This window comes from Medicago sativa, chromosome 3 (assembly GCF_051527215.1).
Source record: "Medicago sativa cultivar Bolivia chromosome 3, Bolivia_mono, whole genome shotgun sequence".
Taxonomy (NCBI): domain Eukaryota; kingdom Viridiplantae; phylum Streptophyta; class Magnoliopsida; order Fabales; family Fabaceae; genus Medicago; species Medicago sativa.
This window is the reverse complement of record NC_140751.1, coordinates 93,348,267-93,370,176: the sequence shown is the minus strand read 5'-3', so window position 1 is coordinate 93,370,176 and position 21,910 is coordinate 93,348,267. Positions and strand designations below refer to the sequence as shown.

Genomic DNA, 21,910 nt, shown 5'->3' with positions numbered 1-21,910 from the left:
TGTTTATCTGTTTATTTCTTACCAAAGATTGTTGCGAAAGAGAGGGTATAGGAGATATTATCCAAAAACAGAAACTATGAACGATTAGGGTCGCCTCTTTCGTTAGTTTGTATATCATCTCAATACAATACAACTTGTGTTTAGAAATTTTCTATGACATTTGCGATCCAATGTTGTTAGGGTTGTGTATTAATTATTAAAATTGATAGGAAAATTTGTTTACATATAAAATGAAATTTCTTATTCGCATGATACACGTATTCAATTAGGGACATGGCTAAAATGCAAATTCAAGGAAATAACGGATTCCACACTGATCACACGAGTAACTAGTATGTGGTAAAGAGCAATGCTATTTATCAAGAAAGATTTTATCAAGAAATTTAAGGGTGATTATTCTGTCATGTCATTCTTAAATTCATCAAGAAAATTCATTCTTGATATCTAGTATTTTCCATGTGGTAAATCTCTTGTTACAACTCAATTCTCGTGAAATGTAAAATGGCTGGCAATCCATTATTACTCCATGATCAAATTCTCTTCTAATTCCTTTTTTCTACTTTCTTTTTTTGTAATCTGAGCACATTTACACTTTTTTTGGTCAAGAGCACATTTACACTTCACACTGCATATAAAAAAAATCCACGAGTTACACTTCACATTTACACTTAACAGCTAGTATTCCCTTATGTTAGATTGTTAGTCGAGTAAATAGCCAAAACCCCCCCTGAAATTGCAAGGTTCATCAAATACACCCCTGTAGTTAACGAAACATCAATTACCTCCCTGAAATTATCTAGTGTCTGTCAATTACCCCCCTCCGTTAATTTCCTCCATCCAACATGCTGATGTGGCCGTTAACTGCCATGTGGCACTGCCACGTGGTCAGAAAAGTCGACGTCATGCCACGTCATAGGGGGGTAATTGACTATATATATTTTTTTTTTTTGAAAAAAATCTGATTTTTTTTTTGTTTTCAAAATTAACATTTGTGTCATCCACTGACCTTGCAAATACCCCCCCTGAAATTTAACATTTATGTGCAATTACCCCCCTCAAATTTAAAATTTATGTAGCAAATTGCGAAACCAGATTTTCTGCACAACACAGCAACGGTACCTTAACTTTCACAATTTAATTAAAATACCAAACAATATTCATTTTGAGCAAACAAACACTCGTTGGAAAGCTTAGGGTGTCAACAATACAGATATAATTTTTGTTTTGAGATTAAATCATCCAATTGGTCCAGTTTAACAAAAGAGTAGGTATTGGTACAGAAACAAGACTGAAACTTTCCTCAAACTTGTAGGTAGCTTTTCTCCTACTACACTTAATAGAATTTAACAATTCTTGTGTCTAAACTGTAGGGAATTTTGTCTTCTTTGTAATGGTTCAAGTCCCACTCCAAAACGAATCATGTAACAGAAGCTATGGCAGTTTTTCCAGCAACATGTCCATACGAATTTTAGCCAATTACTCATAAAGCTTAACTGTAACCAAACTAACAATAGCAATCAATTCAACAACAGCACCAGTTGAAAATACCATAACAACATTCTAGTTTAAGGTGTTTAGATCACTATTTCTTCCAATTATTACCAACATTAAATTCAACTCTATATTGTCAAATTCAAGCTTAATGGAAAACTCACCTCAAGAGTAGCTTAGCTTCCATCTCATGCCAAAGTTAAAAACTCTGTCTCTTTTAAAGCTGATTGCCATTCACTAATCCTTAAATATTGGTTCCTATTAACCCAAGTCATCCACTTCAGCACCGAACACCACATACAAAAACACAACCTAACCAAAAATATAGAAATGGAATTTGGGAAAGAAGAATAGTTTTAGTTCAGCTGAAAAAGGAAATAAAGAAGGAAAAATCGAGCTTACCTTCCTTCGATTGAAATGAATTGGCATGGGTACTCACAAATAAGGTTGATTTGTAGAAGAATTGAAACTTGAAGCTTTGGTTATTGTGGATGAAAGTTGACCGAAATTGGAGAAGGGGAAAAGATCAAGCTAGTTCTAGGCTCATCTTGAATCATAGTTTATCATTATGTATTTGCATATATAATTGGTGTTAGTTTTTGGTTTAGAAATTGATGATTGAGGGAAGGAGGGAGATGAGCGTGAGACATAGAAAGAGGAGAGGGAAGGTTCTGGCTTCAGCTAGAGAAAGGAAATGAGAAGAAATGAAGGGAAGTGAGAAAATGAAAGAAAATTGCTTTCTTTAAAATTTATGTAGCAAATTGCTTTCTTCCTAACCACCGCAACCGCCGTCTCTTGTTTCTCCGGAACAACAACAATTGCTCGATCATTTCCCTCACACGGCTCAGAATCAATAGAATCCACCCCCAAATTAGGAGGGTTGAGATTTAGGTCAGGGTTACAACCATTAACCAAATTCTCCATTGAAACAGCAGAAGCATTGTTGGAATCATCGATTCCCATAAAAGGGTAAAGCGAAGAATGGGGTTGTTGTTGAGAATCTTGGATTTTAAATTTGAGGGGGGTATTTGCACATAAATGTTAAATTTCAGGGAGATATTTGCACATAAATGTTAAATTTCAAGGGGGTATTTGCACATAAATGTTAAATTTCAGGGGGGTATTTGCAAGGTCAGTGGATGACACAAATGTTAATTTTGAAAACAAAAAAAAAAAATCAGATTTTTTTCAAAAAAAATTAAATATAGTCAATTACCCCCCTATGACGTGACATGACTTTTCTGACCATGTGGCAGTGCCACGTGGCAGTTAACGGCCACATCAGCATGTTGGATGGAGGAAATTAACGGAGGGGGGTAATTGACAGACACTAGACAATTTCAAGGGGGAAATTGATGTTTCGTTAACTATAGGGAGGTATTTGATGAACCTTGCAATTTTAGGGGGGTTTTTGGCTATTTACTCATTGTTAGTCCCTTACGATTTTTTTGCGATCGTATAACTTATTTCCCATTCATGTTTACGTCATAAAAAATCCGCAATCAGTGCAAAAACAAAATCAGTGCATTCAATTCATTTACTTGGCATCTAATTAAATGGAGTTTTTTTTTTTTTGGTATTATATTAAATGGAGTTTTTAATGGTATGTAATGTAGGCAAACAAAATCAATACTCCATTTAGAAATTGATTTTGGTAGTACAAAATTAAAAATGGAGTTTCAGCAATAAATGGAGTTTTTTTACCAAAGCAATAAATGGAGTATTTAATGGTTTACGATGAAATTAAAATTAAGGGTCTTGTTAATTCGTGTCCTCACGACAATGGTTAAAGAAATAAAAGTAGTAGTTTTACATTGGAAATTACAATTTTTTGACTTTTAAAAAGTTGAATTCATCATTTTTCAACAAATTATTTCTATTTATGTTTCCTTAACCATTGCCACAAAGGAACTTTTTAGCATTTCCCTAAAATTAATTTGTTCAAAACATTAAAACCGTGTGAATGCTTTATGGAAAATTGCTTTACTTCAAATCCTACAAACATTCAGCAATAACCACATGTGCATTTATATTGTTTTTTTTTTTTTAAGAAATTTATATTGTTGATATTCGTATTACTAACATCTATTTTTATTTTGTTTTCTTTAAATGCATTTTATAAAAGTACTGGTTATAAACAAATCTATATTCATCATCAAAATCAAAAGCATTATAAATTTTACAAATTTTTTAATTGATAAATTAGAATTACGTGTTTTTCGAGTTAAGTATTTTACATCAGAAAGTTATTTTAATGATTCAATTAAAAATAATTTTATAATAATGCTTTTCTGTTGCAAATATTGAGTATATCATAATGATTTTGTTATTTATTCCAAAGTTTCTAGACAATTTATATCTTACAATCAAAAAAATTATATGTATATAAATTAGTCACTAAATGAGTTTTTTTTTTTAAACAATTTTTTATCATTTACAATTATTATAACTAAATCTTATTTATCAAAAGTGTACTAAAAAAAATTCATTTTTCTAAACTTTTACCGCTAATAATAATGAATGTTGATTATTTTTTAAGATAAAAAATAAAATATTTAGTATGATTCTTTTCTTTTTTGTAGCATAAAAAAATTAGTATGAATTTTGTAGACAATGAAACAATATTTTTTCTTATAAAATGGTATTTCATAAAATATAAAAGTCGACAAATAAATAACTCTTTATATCATATATAAAAATAATTATTAATTTATTGATGAAAGAGAGTGAGAGTATTTGTACACTTTCAACCTGTGACCATATTGTAGAAGCTTTCGATTATTAAGAAAAAATTAACTTTTCTTTTTTATGATGACAAATGTCAATAATGAATTGTTAGATTAATATATACTCATTCATATGAGCTTGAACCAAAACCTCCTAGTCTCTGACACTTAGCTCAAACTAGTTGTGTTACTAAACACCTCAAAAAATTCAATTTTGTGACTATATATAAATATTGTTTTTTTTTGCTAGATAGACGAGATGGTAAAGCTATCATAAACAGACACAAGGTGGAGGTACCAAGGTTCGAACCCCGGTCATGACATCTGACCTAACAATTTCGGCATTTTTGCCAGTTGAGCTAGGACTTATGGGACTATATAAATATTGTTTTATTGTAACTAGATGGTCGCATGTTTGTTTATTATCCACTCACAACCCAACTTTTCTGAGGTTGCTAGCTCAACTAATTCAAATAAGAGCTTACTTCCCCAATTATTTTCTAACAAAAATACGCTTCTGAGTTTTCATCTCGGCCTTTTAACGAGTATTGTATATGTCTATTGGAATTGTCATCGTACATCAGTAGCACATGTTCATACATAAAATGGACTTTGCAATATCATTTATAAAGTTAATTGCAAAATCACTTCTCATGAGAAGCAAACACTCCATTTGCACTTAAAGACATGCAGTTCTGCATAAAAAAAAAAAAAAACAAGAAGTAAGGACTCGTTTGAAAGGACTCGTCTTCACAAACCATCATTTCGTCGACAACTATTTCCTCTTCTTCTTATCATTTAAAAAGTAAGGTTTTCTTCCGGTTATCCTCTTGTTGTAGTACCAGAGAATACACACAAGATGTAGAGAAAGACGAGATAAGAGTTGTTAGAAGCATAAATCCATGCATGATAGTCGATAGAGATCTAGGAGGTGTTGGGATGAGCCTCCACAAGCTCTCAAGGAAACCCTATGAGAGTTTGGTTGGAATTAGCAATGTACTCATTTTGTTTGAGAATCTTATATTTGACTATTTACACGGTACTTCCTCTAATCCTATATATAAATAAAAGTTGAATTAACAAAAAAATGATACAATTGACACCAATTATTTGTGTCAACCCTCATAAAACGAGACTATGGTAATTAGAGTTGTTGTGAGATAAATATAACTCAAATAAGAATTGTTTTATCCGAAAATCAAATTTAAAATTCAAGCTCTTCTAAACAATTCGTTTGTAGTGAAATTTATTAATCATTAGAGTTTGATCGGTCAATTAACTTACATCAATTTTTGTTGATTTATTTTGCAGTATTAGCAAGAGAGTAGTTATACTTATTGCATAATTTTATTTTATTTTTTTTTGTCGGAATTCAAAGCTTTTGCATAAGCTGATTTTTGCTTCAAAGGGGAAGAAGAAAGAAAAGGGTTTTAGGTCAAGCAGAGAACAAAACAACAGCGAAAATGGAAGACGGTGAGATAGAAGAAGGTTCAATCGCCATGGAAGAACAAAACGAACAAGCCTTTCCCAATTCCTCAGAAGATTCCAAATCGGATGAAGAATCACCCTACGAATTGCTTCAAAACAGTAAATCTTCCATTGAATCAATCATCTCCGATATCCTCTCCATCAAAAAAGAAGCTAAACCTAAACAACTCCTTCGCGATCTCGTTACTCAAATGTTCCTTCACTTCATCACTCTTCGTCAGGTACCTAGGGTTTATCCAATTTCACAATTCAACTAATAAATTACAGTTTCGATGATTTTAATTTTTGTTTTCTTCTCAATTTTATAGGCGAATCGTTCGATTTTGATCGAGGAGGATCGGGTTAAAATGCAGACGGAACGCGCGAAGGCGCCCGTGGATTTTACGACTTTGCAGCTTCATAATTTGGTGTATGAGAAGAGTCACTATCTTAAAGCTATTAAGGCTTGTAAAGATTTTAAATCGAAGTATCCTGATATTGAACTTGTGCCTGAAGAAGAGTTTTTCCGGGATGCTCCAAAGGATATAAAGGATTCGGTTTTGTCTAAAGATAGTGCTCATAATTTGATGCTCAAGAGGCTCAATTTCGAGCTATATCAGGTGAATATAAGATATTCTGTTACAAAATATTACCTTGAATATTTGGCATTTTGTAATTAGCTTAGAAGAAATGTGCATTTTATATAGGTCCTGTTTGGATAAACAACTTATTTGCAGCTTATAGCAAGTGCTTATCATGATTAGCAATAAGTGCTTATCTATATGAAATTTCTATATCAAAAGATAAAATAGTTAAATTATTTTTGTATGAGCTATAAGCTGTTTTCATAACCTATCTTAGAAAACTTATGAAAATAAGCTGAACACAACTTATGAACAATGCCATAAGCTGTTTTCATCAGCTCTCCCAAACAGTCTCTCAAAATTTATTCCAGCATATAAGCTCAAACAAGCCAATCCAAGCAGGCCCATAGTATTTAAATTTCAAAGAGAATGTGATATTGGCAAAAGTTTATATCGCATTTCTATACGCTTTTGTCCTCACCAAAAGATTTGTGTTGATAAGCCTGCTATTGTGTTAGGAAAGGATTGTAGGATAAATACAGGGTTGGCTTGCGTTAATCTATATTTTTCTAGACATGTACAAATTTATATCCAATCCAAAGTTACTTGATATGTCGATATTTTGTTGTAAAGTTAAAAGTGTGCATTGTGTGACCTGTCGATCAAACTGAATGTGGTGTTATATCAGGTTGGTTTGGCTTTAAGTATGCTGGTTGTGCTATTTTGAAGTTTAAAGTTTCTTACTCTCCTTCATTCATTCATCTTTTAGAGTTGTATTGATAATCTGATTTCTTTATGTTTTCATGCAAATTGCATTAAATATCCTTACAATTCTTCTTATATGCAAATTTGTATCAGCGTAAAGAGCTCTGCAAACATCATGCAAAACTGGAACAGCAAAAGAAAATCCTTTTGGAGACTATTGCAAACCGAAAGAAGTTCCTGACAAGTCTCCCTTCACATCTTAAGTCTCTTAAGAAAGCATCCTTGCCTGTACAAAACCAGCTAGGAATTACGCATACAAAGAAACTAAAGCAGCATCATTCAGCAGAGTTGCTTCCACCAGCTCTTTATGTGATTTACTCACAGCTATTGGCTCAGAAAGAGGCCTTTGCAGAACCTATTGATCTGGAGATTGTAGGAAGCCTGAAAGATGCTCAAGCTTTTGCTCGCAGTCAAGCCAATAAGGACACTGGTAAGTTATAGCTGATACGTGAATTTTAACATTCTCTGGATATACTATATGTTACCAGTTCTATTGCCGCTGGCAGTGTATATTCTGACACCGGATTATATTTATATAAATGGTGGATTCTAAGCTGAGGGCTCTATTAAATCCCTTGCCGGTGAACCAGTTAAAAAATACAATTAGATCAAATCTCTGGTCCATATATGTTACAAATTAAAACGAGAACAACCAAAAAATTCCACACATAATCTTACTCCCACATCTCTCATATGCGTGATTGTGTTCGTAGGAGTACCAGACCTTAAATCTCTAAACCTATTTTCCATATGTGGGAAAGTCGTCTTCGAAATTAAGAAACCCCTTGTCAAATTACTTCATCGTCTCATTGTAAATCAGTAATGCTCAAGTTTCCCTTGAAATTTAAATAGATTCACGGCATTTGCTTCATGTGGGGAACACTAGGTCTAGTGTGACATCAAACATTTGGGGCTGTTTTTAATAGTAGTCTTGAAGCTTCGTCAGAAATTAAATGCTTTTTTCTACTCAAAGTCTCTCTCTTTCCATCATGGACAAGCATATTTCTTCCCGGTAGAGGAGAAGCATGAATAGGAAACTTCTTGGAAAATACAAATAATTTTTATAAAAAAAATCAATTAATGTTTGAAGGAAGTTTTAAGAAAGAAAACAAAAAGGAGGAATGAAAAGGTTTTTTTTATCAATGTTGATGGATTCAATTGCCATTTGGTTAGCAAGATTGCAAGGTGAGAGAGAAAGAAAGTGATGAAGAAAGGAGAGGCAGAATTATTGTGGGCTGCAGTGTAAATATTCTCATTTTTTCTTTTAATAAATATAGACCATTGGTTCAATCTGACGGTGATTTTTTTCTGCTTCACCGGTGATGGACTTAATAGAGCCCTCACCCTAGAAGCCACCTATATAAACATAATTTTTTACTATTTAACTTCAAACAAATGTATCACTCCAAAGGTATTATCCAGCCAGGACATTGTTAGCTCTTGAAAGTTATAGATACTTGTAATGCTAAAATCAAAACAACAAGTTGAAGAAAGGAAGTTTATGCCTTCACTCTGTATGCAATCTTTCTATGCAAGTACATTATGTGGCTCTATAATTTCTTGACCATTTGAATATCTTAATACTGAATCTTAAATTTATTTGTTATTTTCTTTGACTCAACTGAAAGAAAAAAAAAAATCAATATGATGTGATTTTATTTTTACTACTCAGGCATTTCCACTGTCATGGATAGCTCCAAATTGGAAGATGATGTTCACGATGATGAAGAAGATGGTCAGAGACGTAGAAAAAGGCCAAGGAGGGTAGAAGTCAAGGAGAGCCCTGACCAAGGGGGTATATTCAAAAGTCACCCACTTAAAATCATTATCAATGTGTATGAAGATGAGTCTTCTGATCCTAAGCCTGCGAAACTCATTACGCTAAGGTTTGAGTACGTGGTGAAGTTGAATATTGTATGTGTTGGAGTAGAAGGATCTAATGATGGTCCTGACAATGACATCTTATGCAATTTATTCCCCAATGATACAGGGCTCGAGCTTCCACACCAGGTTTGAGTGCTTTCATGTCATGGGCATGTTCTTTATTTAGCTATCAGCGTATTTGATGAATTCTCCAACTCAATATTTATCTTCCATTTCTTTCATTTGAATGGTGATGCAGTCAGCTAAACTCTTTGTTCAAGATGCTATGGCGTTCAATACTCAGAGAACTTCACGTCCTTTCAAATGGGCTCAGCACCTGGCAGGAATTGATTTCTTGCCTGAGGTGTCTCCACTGCTTCCCGCTGATAACAGTGAAGCAGCCAAGAGTGAAGATGTTGTATCTGGTCTCACATTATATCGCCAACAGAATCGAGTAGAGACAGTTCTGCAGAGAATTCGCTCAAGGAGAAAAGCTCAGTTGGCTCTTCTGTGAGTCACGGCTCTAGCATGTTTTCAATATTAGAATTTTAGAATACCAATGACCTTTTCATGATGTTCAACATAAGATAATATATAACTTGATCAACCTAAGATTTTCTATGGCCTTTGTTTTGGTTATGTTTTCATTACTGACATCTTAGTAATGTTTCTTCGTTTGCCTCCCTGTTCTGAATCATTTTAGTGTTTATGCTGCATGTTAGATTTTTTTTTTTTTTTTCCAGTTCATTTGCAATAAATCCATTATATCTCCAAGAGTCCCTAGTTTATCTTGCTTATCGTTGTAGTTGGGCATGCTTAAGTTAAAATTTGTGGAATTCTTTGGCTGGCTTACAGGGAACAGCTAGAATCTCTTACAAAACTTGAGTGGCCTCTTTTGTCCTGCAAAAGTGTTCCATGGGCTTTGCACACTCCCTTGTGCAAATTGGATGGCTGGTCACCTATAAGAGCCCTACCTGTGCCTAGTGAAGTTTCGTCTCCGGCTATCATAGATAAAGAGGAGCATGTTCAGGAATCAATGGATGTTGATGTAATTGAAAATTCCGGTGTCACAAAAGGAGAACTGGATAGTATGACGGAAGATGGCGAGCTTCCAACTTTACTTCCAAAGAGGACTAAGTTTGATCATTCCAAGCAAGCTAGCTTAATTTCAAAAAGCATCATTCCTTCACTTAATAAAGTTAGGTCCCTGAGTTTCAAAAAAGGCGATGATAGTTCTGATTTCTTGCTGGATACTGATAGTGATTTTGATGATACTGCACAAATAGAAAGTGAACATGAACATAGCGTATCTGATTACTGTGCCACAAAGTCTCTTTCGTGGATGGATTCTGGTGTGAAGGAATTTTTCCTTGTTCTTAGCAGAAAAACCAACGCAGATGAAAGAAATGTGAATCTAGAAGCCAAGGTAAAGAATCATCCCTTTTTATCTACAAAATTTATTCAAGGATCTATTGGCGTTTCCACCTAGATTTTATTTTTTGACAGATCAAGATCAGTATGGAATATCCTCTAAGGCCTCCTCTTTTTGCATTGAGTTTTTGTGGTAGACCTTCTGGGGAGTACCATATTGAGAATGATGGATTGGAATGGTACAATGAACTTCGTGCAATAGAAGCGGAGGTAAGTACACAATGGTTCAAGATGTTACTCTGGTAAAATCATTGGACTGTATCTTGTGATATGATTTCTTCAAGGAATGGGTCTCGTATAATCACATGTTTTTTTGTTCTTGATGGGAGTCTGGAAGCCATTTTCCCCTTTACTATAATGTCCAAAGATAAAAAAAAGTTAAATAGAAGAGAAGAAAATCACCTAATATACCTGCATCATCACAAATGTTGCTGTTTCCTTGATTTCTCCAACTCACAGTACCTATTAATGTTTTCATTTCTAAATTGTAGGTCAATTTACACATGCTAAAGACACTACCTGTTACTGAACATAATTACGTATTGGCTCATCAAGTGAGTTGTCTTGCCATGTTGTTCGACTATTATTTAGATGACGGGTTATCATCTGAAAGGACAAATTGCACTACCTTGGTTGATGTTGGCTTATGCAAGCCTGTTAGTGGTGGGTTCTTGGGCAGATCTTTTAGAGGAAGGGATCACCGGAAGACGATCTCCTGGAAAGACACGAAATTTACTTCCAACTGGCCCAAGTAGTGGTAGGTTCCTGGCTAGATCTTTCAGAGGAAAAGACCACAATACCGATATTCTGTGAGGACATTGAGTGCACTTTTAGCCCGTCATCATTCCTTGACTTCACATTTTAAAAACTGGTCTGAGAAATTGCAGTTGCACGGATTTAAGTATGCTAGGAGGAATAAAAAAAGTGGAATTTCTAACTACCCTACCGTGATGAAAACTGTTGAGCTGCAGCGACCCTAGTAATAGGTTCATTCTTATTTATTAATTTTACTTCAATACGGCTTTCCTGGTACTAGTATTGTTTTTCACAAAAGATTCCATGATTGTGGTTTATAACACATACAAGTTTAGCTACATCATTGAATTTAGTCGGACAGCTATGGTAGGATGTAATGTGGATTTATATTTAAAATTCTTTACAATTGTAGTTTTTTTTTTTCTTAAAATACACCCCAATTGAGTTTTCATATCGATCTTTAGGATGTCAATCTTGTTTAGTTAACATTTGGATGAGCATTATCTAATACAAATTTGATTTTTTTTCTTATCAATTACAACATTTTATGTTTTTCTGAATGGATTCATAACCTGTTTGAATCGATCAACAAAGGAAAACATTTTAGAAACCTGCCAAACAATGGCAAATGCATTTTATCCATTAAAGAAAAGATATAATTACAATTAATATATAATTAATTTTAAATTTAAAAACTCAATTATCAATACCAGATAAATCACAAACAATCAATTTCTCTTATTCTCATGAAATGAACATGACTTGTATTAATTATTACTCTTGAAATCATCATCTTCAATCACGAACACCGCTACTAACACATGCATGAACTACCAATAATACTTATCTCACTCAATTTTCGTGTATTAAATATAACTATTTGAATCATGCGTGTCACGTGAAAATAAATATTATATATAATATATGCTAGAAATCTAAAATTGTTTTAAATTTTAACTCCTCTTATATTTATGTACTTACTCCGTTTTAAAATGAGTGTTGTTTTAACAAAAAAAACTGTTTCAAAATGAATGTCACTTGCATTTTTCAATGTATAATTATTAATTTACTATCAATTGTACCCTCTAATTAATTGAGTGCACACTACTTCCAAAACATTACATCAATAGTAAATAAAGCTAGTTTAGTAAAATTTTCATGTCATTCGACATTATTATTACATTTCTTAATTTGTGTTTAAAAACCTTAAACGAACGACACTTTTGAAACGGATGTAGTTTTATATACTTCCTCCACTCTAAATTATGTCATTTTACAATATCAAGGAATCATTAATGCTAATTTTCCTATTATGTCCCTTACTATTTATTACTTTGTCTTTTTCAATTCTCTTAATTTATGTTTTTCATACCTTTAATAAAGGATATTTTTGTAACACAACTGACAATTACTCTTTTCTACATAACATTAACTACATTTCTTAATCTATATGAAATTTCTAAAGTGACACATCATTTGGAACAGAGGGAGTACTACCTCTGTCCCTATTTATAAGACCCTTCTGACAAAATCACGGGAATTAAGAAAGTTGATATCTCTATTAAACTTGTTTGTAATTACTATTGTTTTTACCATTTTATCTTTAAGAGAGTTAGAATAAACAGGGGTATGTGTGTAAAGAAAGAATTAATGTAGTTGAGAATAACAAAAGTTCTTATAAAAAGGGACTTTTTTTTTTTCTTTCAAAAGTGTCTTGTAATCGGGGACGGAGGTAGTATCTATTTATCACCCCCTCTGTTCCTTTTTAATTGTCACATTTTGACTTTTTACACAAACCAAAACAACAAATACTTTTACTAAGGATAATAAAGGTAAAATAACATTTAATGATACTTTGGACTTTGAAAATGACAGTTAATTAGAAACAATTTTTTTGTGCAAAAGTGGCAATTATAACGGAACGGAGAAGTATCTATCAATTAACTGATTTTTTATTATAAGTAATCGCTTAAAATTTGTAATTTTCTATTATTTTATACACAAACATCAACATCATTAATTATTTAATTAATTATTTGTTCTCTCGTTTATTCATCTATTATTTTCTATTTTCTTATCTTTCTTTTATTCATTTAACACAAATGTGTAAAATAAAAAACATTTTACGACCACACAATTACAAAAAATATACTGTTGCTCATCTAACTCTTAACATACATTATTGTGTGCCCTACTATATATATTTATATATAGTATAATTTATGTATGAATTACTAAAAATATTTGGGACGGTCGCTCATCCCAACCGTGCTCAGGGCCACCACCGATTGAATCATATCCTACGTCAATAAACATGAAGTCATTGATTGGCGGTCGCCCTTCCCAACCGGGCCATCACTCATTGAAAATCAAATCCTACATAGTCATGGATGATGGATTAAGGAGAATTGTGTTCACCATAAACAAATATTTCACCTTCTCACAGAATTAAATACGGTGTAAAGGCATTTTGCACACCCTCTCACAGACGATCTCCTGCAAAGACACATGAAAGACTTTATGTACACCCCTCTCACGAAAGATGATCTTTAAAGGGAAAAGACCATAATCCTGATCTCTTATGATCTTGCGATGACATTTCACTTCAAATTGCTAACAATGCAATTAGAAATTAAAAAATATAATATTCAACCTACTATCATTCCTTACTTTACGGTTAAAAAACGGGTGGAGAGACTGGTAGATTTTGAAGGGTCATTTCAGGCCTAATGATGTTTTATACATAAATCCAAATGTGATTTTTGCTATTAACAATTATGATAAAGTTATTGATATTTTTCTGTAGCATAAAAGGGGCCGACCCCTCAACAAAAACTGGAAAGAAAAAAAAAACCTAAAAACCCTCAAAGTCAATAAAGCAACATAAGCAAAGCAATGAACAATTTCAATCACGATTGTCATAATCCATTCGAAACCCAAAATTTTGCAAAAGAATTAGCCAACTATTAAGCCTCTAAAAAGATATAAGATAAGCAAAGCGAGCAACAATTTTAATAAGACGATTGTCGTAGTGCATTTGACACCCAAATTTTGCAAAAGAATCAGCCAACTATAGCCTCTGAATGATATAAGAGATCCAGAGTTAACCCACTTGGGTTGACTTGGGATCTGTGTGCGCTCCTCCTCGAGGTCTTTGTCGCCAAACCATAACAAGGGTGTCTTATATTGCAACATTTATCAATGAGGTCACAACCCTATCCGAATTATATTTAACCATTCGTATAAACTGAACCCATAATTTGAAATGACCACGTTTCAGCCATAGGGCCCGTAGTGATGAAATATATCATGATTATTAATATGGTTAATCGGTGTAGTGACTAAGGTCATGAAACTGACAATGAATTACTCAAAAAAAAAAAAAAAAAAGGTTATGAATCTGATTTTATTATTGCCTGTGAACAAATTATACAAATTAAATATGTGGATTGATAAATAACTTGTAAGCCATTGGCCCAAACTCATGGATATGCATTAAATAGAAGAAGTACGTACAAATATTTCACTCACGGAATCAAATCCAGTGAAGTGTTCTGCACAAGATTGTCTAACCAATGGTGGCATGACTTTGGACGCAAACTGAAACATATTCTCACGTTACTGTGCATATCCTCCCTAACTATGCAAACTGTTAGCAAGACATCAAAGTTTTCAAGTGCTAATCTAAACTACAAAAGCCTCAATCTACAGAAAAACATGTATTTATGTGTATTTACAGAATGTTTTTAACTGCGGAATCATAATCCAATCTTCAATCTACCATGGACCAGTTTGTGTTCTTCTTAAGCATTTTCTCTTGACTTCTCGTTGCAAATTCATCATTTCTTTAACCTGCGATATCAGCAAATGCTAGACAATTCAGTACTAAGGTGGCATCAATTCCTAAATTAAGAATGTGATATGGTCCAAAAATATGTTTTAACAGAATGCAGATATGTAGGACGCTAAAACCATGATTCATGATATGTTGACCTGACTTGGAACTTGCTGCACATGTTTTGGAACGAGTGTAAATGGTCTAAAAGTATGTTTAAACAGTAAGAAGATGCCAAAACATTCATAAAAATATAGTAGACATCACATGCTAGCTCATAATCACTCCTACTGTTCTCATACTGAGAATGCAAAATTGAGCCTAACATATGCTAATATGACGAAACAATTAGAATTGTGAAAGTTAGCTATAGATATGCAAAAGGAAATACAAAAGAAAGTATACCCAAAATTGTGATTTCATGAGAAGGGAAACCCTAGACTAGTTCTGGAAATTCAGAAAGCCTTAATTCACATTTCCAGCTACAACTAACAGAAAGAAATATAACCAAAATTTATATGAGAAAAGCAATCTCAACCAGAAATGGGTTAATAGTAATGCCAATTTTGCTTTTGAGCATAAGGAACTAATTTTTATGGTTCGAAATCAATGAGCTAAAAGAATCATCTGCACGAAGGTTGGATTGATATTCTTTCTCTTCAAGTGGGTTTCAGTTTGGTAACATGATGTTATATCAAAACATAGGCAAACATTAACTAGTGCCCTTAGGCATTAAAAATATATCAAAAAACATGGATGCGTAAGGAATTAAAAATATGATTTGTGTTAATTGAAAACTGTAGCTTTTGAAATTACTAATGCATGAAAACTTGCTCTATACTGATTCTTTAAGGGCACTGGTAAGTGAGACCTTTGAACATATTTCTTACTAACTATGCAAAATGACCATCAAATCATTCTACAACCATCAAGTGAATACAAGACAGAAGATAAAAAGTGGCATAAGACAAAGGCTCAGTACTAGAGAAAAGCACTTACTACATTCTCGCAGAATATACGTCGATCGGTATTTAATCAAATAAAATATAGATAAATTTATTTTAATATTTGATGGCATGTGATAATCAAGAGTAGAACCTAAATTAGGTATCAGTTCAAACAGGTATATTATCAAATCACCACATAACACCAAACCGACCGTTCTTATTTTGAACCTGACAAGCACACAAAAGTGCCTTGATTAGCATAACTTCTGACCAAATGTTATCTTCACAATGACCTTTGTCGAACCCTCTATTGCTCTTGGCGGAGGGTGACAAATTAGCATGTTATATGAAGGAACCTATTCATGACTTCTTAACCGATTAGTCACAAAACAGGGCACAAGGACACTGCTATGTGTTCTAGAAAAACTAGAGACTTGTACAGTTAAGGTAAATTCAATCAAATGCACGCAATGACTTAAAACCAAGAACAAATGATTTTCGGCGATTTCTGTGAAAGCTGAACTTACTTGATTTTTCTGAAGTTCCATGATTTCTTCCTGCAGTATTCAGAATAATGGTCAATTAGAGAGTGTTTTAATACAATTGACCTTAAGCCACAAATTCATGTAGAAATGAAAGCCTGCGTCTGTATGTGAAATACGGAATAGCCATAAATACCTGCTTTTTCTGAAGTTCTTCATTCTCTTCTTTTAACTTTGCAACTTCTGCTTCCAATTCCATGGTATAAGCCTGTAATGAATGAAAATAAAAATGTGATCAGAACTTACAGCATATATCTTAATACATTTTTACAAAATTTCAAAACTGCACTTCATTCCCATGTCATGTTCCCACCAAAACCCATTAATATATGCTTTTGTGGATCTGATGATGATCGAACCGCAGTTAAGTTCCCCAGTCAGTTGCACCATTACCTTGTTAAAACCTGAATCCTTACAAATTGTCATGACTGTAACTTCCCAAAAATCTTTCACCTTTCATCAGGTCAGATCGCTATCATATTACCATTCTGCTGCACATACACAGCATGTTCACAGAGGATAAAAGCAGAATGTCAATGGCTGAGTAGTATTCCTTGTACTATAATCATAACATGACTAAAATCACGAACACATTCTTTTGGTTTTTGAATTGATTACATATTCACATATGTTACCAAACCCTATTAATAGTGAACTATCTATTATATTTTCACAATAAAGAGGAACTCTTCTCACCTTTCTGTTACTAGAAGGTAAAACCTACAGTCTGCACTGACTGACTTTCGATTGTATCGCTCAGACCAGTACATGGAGAATGCAGTTACAAATTTAAGTGACTAACAAGCACGGCTTGTCATCAATTTTCGATCTAGACTCTTTGTATATCGAGAGGAGTAGACATATATAAGGGAACAGATACTAGGAAAAAATAGTTGTATAAATTAGTATTCTTGAATCCACGTAATTGTTCATTTGAACAAGTTAAAGAACTTTGATTGCTAAATTTAGATCAATAAAAATCACAATAACAAGAACGTAAGTCAAAAAATTTACCTGCTTGCGAGCCCGGGATCTAGCAGCTGACTCCCTATTCTTGATCATTCTTCTCTGCCTCCTCTCAATTACCTTCTCCACAGCTCCATTACCTTTCCTCCCTCGCATACCACCATTAAAAACATAAGGAACCGGCGACACAGAAGAAGTATCACCGTTACTCTTTCCCATTTTATCACTAGATATCTGGTTAGCCGGTGAGACAGCACCGATTTGAACAGCGCCTGGTGCCAAACCAACCATACCAATCCCTCCACCTTGCACAAGATTACCATTCAATCCTTGATCAGGAGAAAGCCCTACAATTCCACCTCTCATTCCTTGATTATTAGACAAAGGCATCTGAGTTGCATAGTTCAAACCAGGTTGCTTTGGAAATATTTGCTGCTGCTGCTGTTGTTGATGCTGCTGTTGAAGTTGCTGAAGTTGTTGATTCTGATGTTGTTGCTGAGCCTGAGACTGTGAATTCTGCATCTGTTGTTGCTGATTTGTTGATCTAATCCCATTAACATTCAAAGGCAAATTAGTAGGACTTTGAAGACCAACAAGTGGATCATCATTACCATTAATTCTACTACCATTCCCCATAAAGCCAGCAACTTTATTCATCTGCTGAGCCTGAAAAGCCAAACCCAAATTACCATTATTTCCAACATTACCAAGATCAAGAAAAACACCATCATTTGGCTTAGCATCTTCTCTAACAACACCAGCTCTAACCAAAAACTCTTCCAAAGTCATCTCCCCCAAAGTTGGTTGTCTCTGAGTCATTGGTGCAGCCAAATTAGGACCACCATAATCCTTAGAAATATCCTTCCAAACCTCATCAACTGTTTTCTGACTAAGAGTTCGCGGCAGCGTCAACGAACCTTGTCTTTGCAAATGATTACTAATAGCTTCTTCACCACCCATTGTTTGAACCTCTTCAGCACTCCAAATATTCTTCAACAATTCATCCATGTTCATTGACCCAAAATCTTTTCCAGAACCTCCCATACTGTTCATAAATTCATCAACCGTCAGCGAATACACCGACGGTTGCCTCGTCAGCGGAAAATTCCCCGCCGCTATCCTCCCACCTCCGTTGCCGGCGGAGGCTCCTTGATCATTCCCAAAACCCTTGAAATTCATTCTTCTAATCACTTCCAATTTTCTTCAAATCTGAAGCAAAACACAACCATAACCTCATCTAAATCACAAATCTGAATCCCCTAATTCTCAAATTTCAAACATAAGCATAAAATTTCAAGAAAAAAAATATATTTACATCTAAGTGATTTTTTTTCTTCTTAAAAAAGAAATACAACAAAAAATTGCTGAGCTAAGATTGAACTAATCATAAAAATAAAAACAAAGTGCAGTGTAATTTAAACTAAAAATGCATTTTGTAGTTTTAAGGTAAAAACATAAATTGGTGTAGTGTTTGTGTTTGTACAACGTTGTAACAAGAGTCTCGAGATTCTGTAATTAAAAATAGACCAAAATTTGAACGCTAATGCAAAATATCTTTCTCGAGAAAATCTAGTGTTTATGTTACACAAGTTCACACAACACTTATTTATGTGTGTATTTTGGGTAAGGAATAAAATCAGAATATAAGAATTGAAGAACGAGAATGGAAAGAAAGTTGAAAATTAGGGGAAAACAAACAAAGAGAAGAGAAATCTGGAGAAAGAAAAAGGGATTAAAATTAAAGAGAGTGTACAAAATATACATACCTGTGCTGTGATATTATTTATTTTTTATTATATGGTTTTATTATTTGAATTTGTTTGTGGTGATTACCTGATTTGGTATGTATGTTTTTGGGAAAGTTTTTGTGTGGTGTGTGGTGGTGGATTTGGTTTGGCTGCGTTCCTTCTTCCTTGGTTTCAACACCTCTGCTTAATGTGACAAGTGTCCTAATGTCTCTTCACACTTTCTGCTTTCTCTTTTTCCACTTTTCTATTTCTATTTCAACACAATTTGATTTGGACCACATTTTTTTATACCATCATACTCATAGTTTTAATATTATTAGAATTAACTGGAACTAATTAAACTATGTTAGGGTCCCCTAACAAAAAATAAATAAACTATGCTATTGTTGTCATTGTGATTATGATTTTAACTTGTTACTTAAAATTAATACAAAGAATTGCTTCTTGTTTGTTTACAATGGTGGTTCTCTTTTGAGAATGCTCATCTATATAATGTAACGTAATATGAGTATGTTTCGTGTCTATGTTCATTCTTAGTGTAGTTTTTACCGATGATGAGAATTAAATTAAAATAAAAAAACATACGTAAACAACACGCTCTTGAGGTTTAAATTTTGTATGATTTTGGTCATGTGAAAAAGGATGAAGAAATTAAGGAGTTTTGTATAAAATATGAGAAATTAGGAGAAAAAGGCATAATAATGGAGGTTGCATACTGCCGACCAGGGTACGTGTACCAATGAAAATAGGTTGGAAGTTGGTAGGGGTATGATGTGACAGCAACCAATAATATTGTGCTTTCTGTTAGAATCCTAGCCGTACACGTTTCTCCTAAAGTTATGGTCAGCAATTCATGCTTTCTTTAGATAAACAAATTTTCTTCTTTAGAAAAAATCGAATATTCTCTACTATTTTTTTCTAAGGCAATTAATATAGAAATTATGCATTGCAAATTAGTGAAAAGTAGAATGTTTAATTTTATAAATGTCAAAAAATTGTTGTTTTTAATGAAAATTTCCTATTTTTGACATCCTTAACCATTGTCCTTAGGGCACTGGTTAACAAAAATCTTCTTTTTTATAGTGGTTTTAGTCTTTGTGTCATCGACTAAGGAGTAATTACAACGGTCTCTTAATGTATTAAAATTTTAAAATAATCTTGAATGTGCATTTCATTAATCAAAATAGTCCACGACATCAAAACACTTCGTCAATATTATTATATTAGTCTTTCAATATACTTGCTTTTTGTCATATCAGTTTTTATAAATACATGTTTATTGTCATTTCAACCCCTATATGAAAATAGTATTGTGAATATTGAAGGATTATTTAGGTACCATAAGCTCGAGGGATTAGTTTCAAAGTTATGCGCGCGGAGGATATCTGATTTACTACAAAATGACCAAAATTTTCTTCTCGTCGATGTAGTTCATATGATGAATATTTAATATATTGAAACCCCCGATTCATGTATTTTTAGTATTTATTAGGGTAAATTTTGCTACTAAACTAACTAATTAAAAATAGAGCGTATATTCCCTGGTCAAATTTCATTCCCTACTTTTGTAAGCATGGTAAGAACATCATAAGAACTTTTACCATGTCTTGTCAACGAGTTTTAATAGAAACTTTGTCTTGGAAATGCAAGACTTTACTTTTGTCTTAACACTAATAACACTGATTTTTAATGCATGGAAATGAAGACTTTATTTTTGTCTTAGCAATAATTATGCTAATTTTTAATGCAAACTTACCTATTAAAGAACTTTATCTAAGGTCTTAAGGGGCATTCGTTACCATATACACCATTCGATTATAAGCAAAAATTAACATTTTAGATTCATTTATTAAATAATGTATATAGTCTTTATTATAAACCACGTACATCATTTAATGAATAAATCTAAAATGTTGATTTTTTACTTATAATAGTGATCGAATGGTGTACTTTAAAATAAAAATATCGAAAATCTTCATTTCCGTTTTACACACTTAAAAACACTCCATCTTGAAAGTGTCACTTCTATATTTGGAATTTGTTTTTTATTCTTTGGGGAAGTCGCACTTGATAGAGCCAACATTGTTTTCTTAGGCAATATTATGTCTTTCACTCTTTCTTTTTCCTCAACAATTAGTTCTCTTAAATTTAAAACTTAACAAAAAAGTATGATTTGGGCTTGATTTCTTCAACATAAGGTCTGTGGGCCGTGACGGTAACATGACATCCTATATGCTATTGCTGGCTACATTTTTTTTATTAAATTGTGACAATAATTGTTTTTAAATGAATTAATTTTATAAAAGTGAGTTGAATTTCCTTAAAAATATTAAGTTAGATGTGAAGTGATTTATCTGTGTATTATTTAAGTAAAAGTTGATTGAACCGTAAGTTTAATGCTAAAATCAATTGTAGAAACAAAAAGTTACAAACTTTAGCTTCAAATAGAATTAATTCTACAAGAAAAACTTCAAAAAAAATTCTACAAGAAAAACCAATTAATTGAAATCAATTCAAACATGATAAAATCAATTCTACAATATTTAGAATCACTTTTCACCCTCCAAAATTGAAACCAAACATATGCTTAGTTTGTTGGAGATAATCAAATAGTATCACTCTTTGTTTTCCAATACATAAATGGATCATAATTGTTAGGTAGGATGTCGTAATCGAAATTCAACTTCAGCTCATTCATTTATGTGTGTGAATTTCCAATAACTATAGTCATTTCATTTATCTAAAAAATGCAAAACTATTTATGACCTTTTGTTTTTGAGGAATAATAG

The 21,910-nt window shown here is 33.0% G+C and overlaps 2 protein-coding genes and 1 long non-coding RNA gene across 12 annotated transcripts; 1 reads left to right on the top strand and 2 right to left on the bottom strand.

The window, feature by feature from the left end:
* Positions 1–1,160: 1,160 nt before the first annotated feature.
* LOC146942085 (uncharacterized) lies at positions 1,161–2,465 on the bottom strand. The gene is made up of 2 exons (XR_015033545.1): positions 1,894–2,465; positions 1,161–1,803 (listed from the first exon to the last, which is right to left on the bottom strand). It is a non-coding gene; the product is annotated as an uncharacterized LOC146942085 (long non-coding RNA).
* A 3,116-nt stretch (positions 2,466–5,581) lies between these two features.
* THO5 (THO complex, subunit 5) lies at positions 5,582–11,513 on the top strand. Its single transcript, XM_085756051.1, has 8 exons — positions 5,582–5,926; positions 6,014–6,304; positions 7,127–7,463; positions 8,706–9,043; positions 9,156–9,406; positions 9,752–10,322; positions 10,403–10,537; positions 10,819–11,513. Exons 1-8 carry the CDS (start codon positions 5,681–5,683, stop codon positions 11,080–11,082), a joined length of 2,433 nt encoding a protein of 810 aa, XP_085612177.1. The 5' UTR covers positions 5,582–5,680; the 3' UTR covers positions 11,083–11,513.
* A 3,041-nt stretch (positions 11,514–14,554) lies between these two features.
* On the bottom strand, positions 14,555–19,381 carry ABF2 (abscisic acid responsive elements-binding factor 2). 10 transcript variants are annotated; one of them, XM_085756049.1, is made up of 5 exons: positions 19,140–19,381; positions 17,422–18,582; positions 16,544–16,615; positions 16,393–16,422; positions 14,555–14,935 (listed from the first exon to the last, which is right to left on the bottom strand). In XM_085756049.1, exons 2-5 carry the CDS (start codon positions 18,550–18,552, stop codon positions 14,861–14,863), a joined length of 1,308 nt encoding a protein of 435 aa, XP_085612175.1. In that variant the 5' UTR covers positions 18,553–18,582; positions 19,140–19,381; the 3' UTR covers positions 14,555–14,860. The 10 variants fall into 10 exon arrangements, 2 of the variants coding, with proteins under 2 accessions (XP_085612175.1, XP_085612176.1); XM_085756050.1 differs by having other exon boundaries at positions 19,207–19,381; XR_015032572.1 differs by lacking the exons at positions 14,555–14,935; positions 16,393–16,422 and adding an exon at positions 16,801–16,898 and having other exon boundaries at positions 16,548–16,615.
* Positions 19,382–21,910: the final 2,529 nt, after the last annotated feature.

Coding starts and splice junctions, on each gene's coding strand:
- THO5 (XM_085756051.1), top strand. CDS start 5,681: ATGGAAGACGGTGAGATAGAAGAAGGTTCAATCGCCATGGAAGAACAA. Junction 9,044..9,155: donor GGCTCGAGCTTCCACACCAG/GTTTGAGTGCTT, acceptor ATGGTGATGCAG/TCAGCTAAACTCTTTGTTCA. Junction 10,538..10,818: donor TTCGTGCAATAGAAGCGGAG/GTAAGTACACAA, acceptor TCTAAATTGTAG/GTCAATTTACACATGCTAAA.
- ABF2 (XM_085756049.1), bottom strand. CDS start 18,552: ATGAATTTCAAGGGTTTTGGGAATGATCAAGGAGCCTCCGCCGGCAAC. Junction 16,423..16,543: donor AAGAACTTCAGAAAAAGCAG/GTATTTATGGCT, acceptor TGAATACTGCAG/GAAGAAATCATGGAACTTCA. Junction 14,936..16,392: donor TGGAACTTCAGAAAAATCAA/GTAAGTTCAGCT, acceptor CTGATATCGCAG/GTTAAAGAAATGATGAATTT.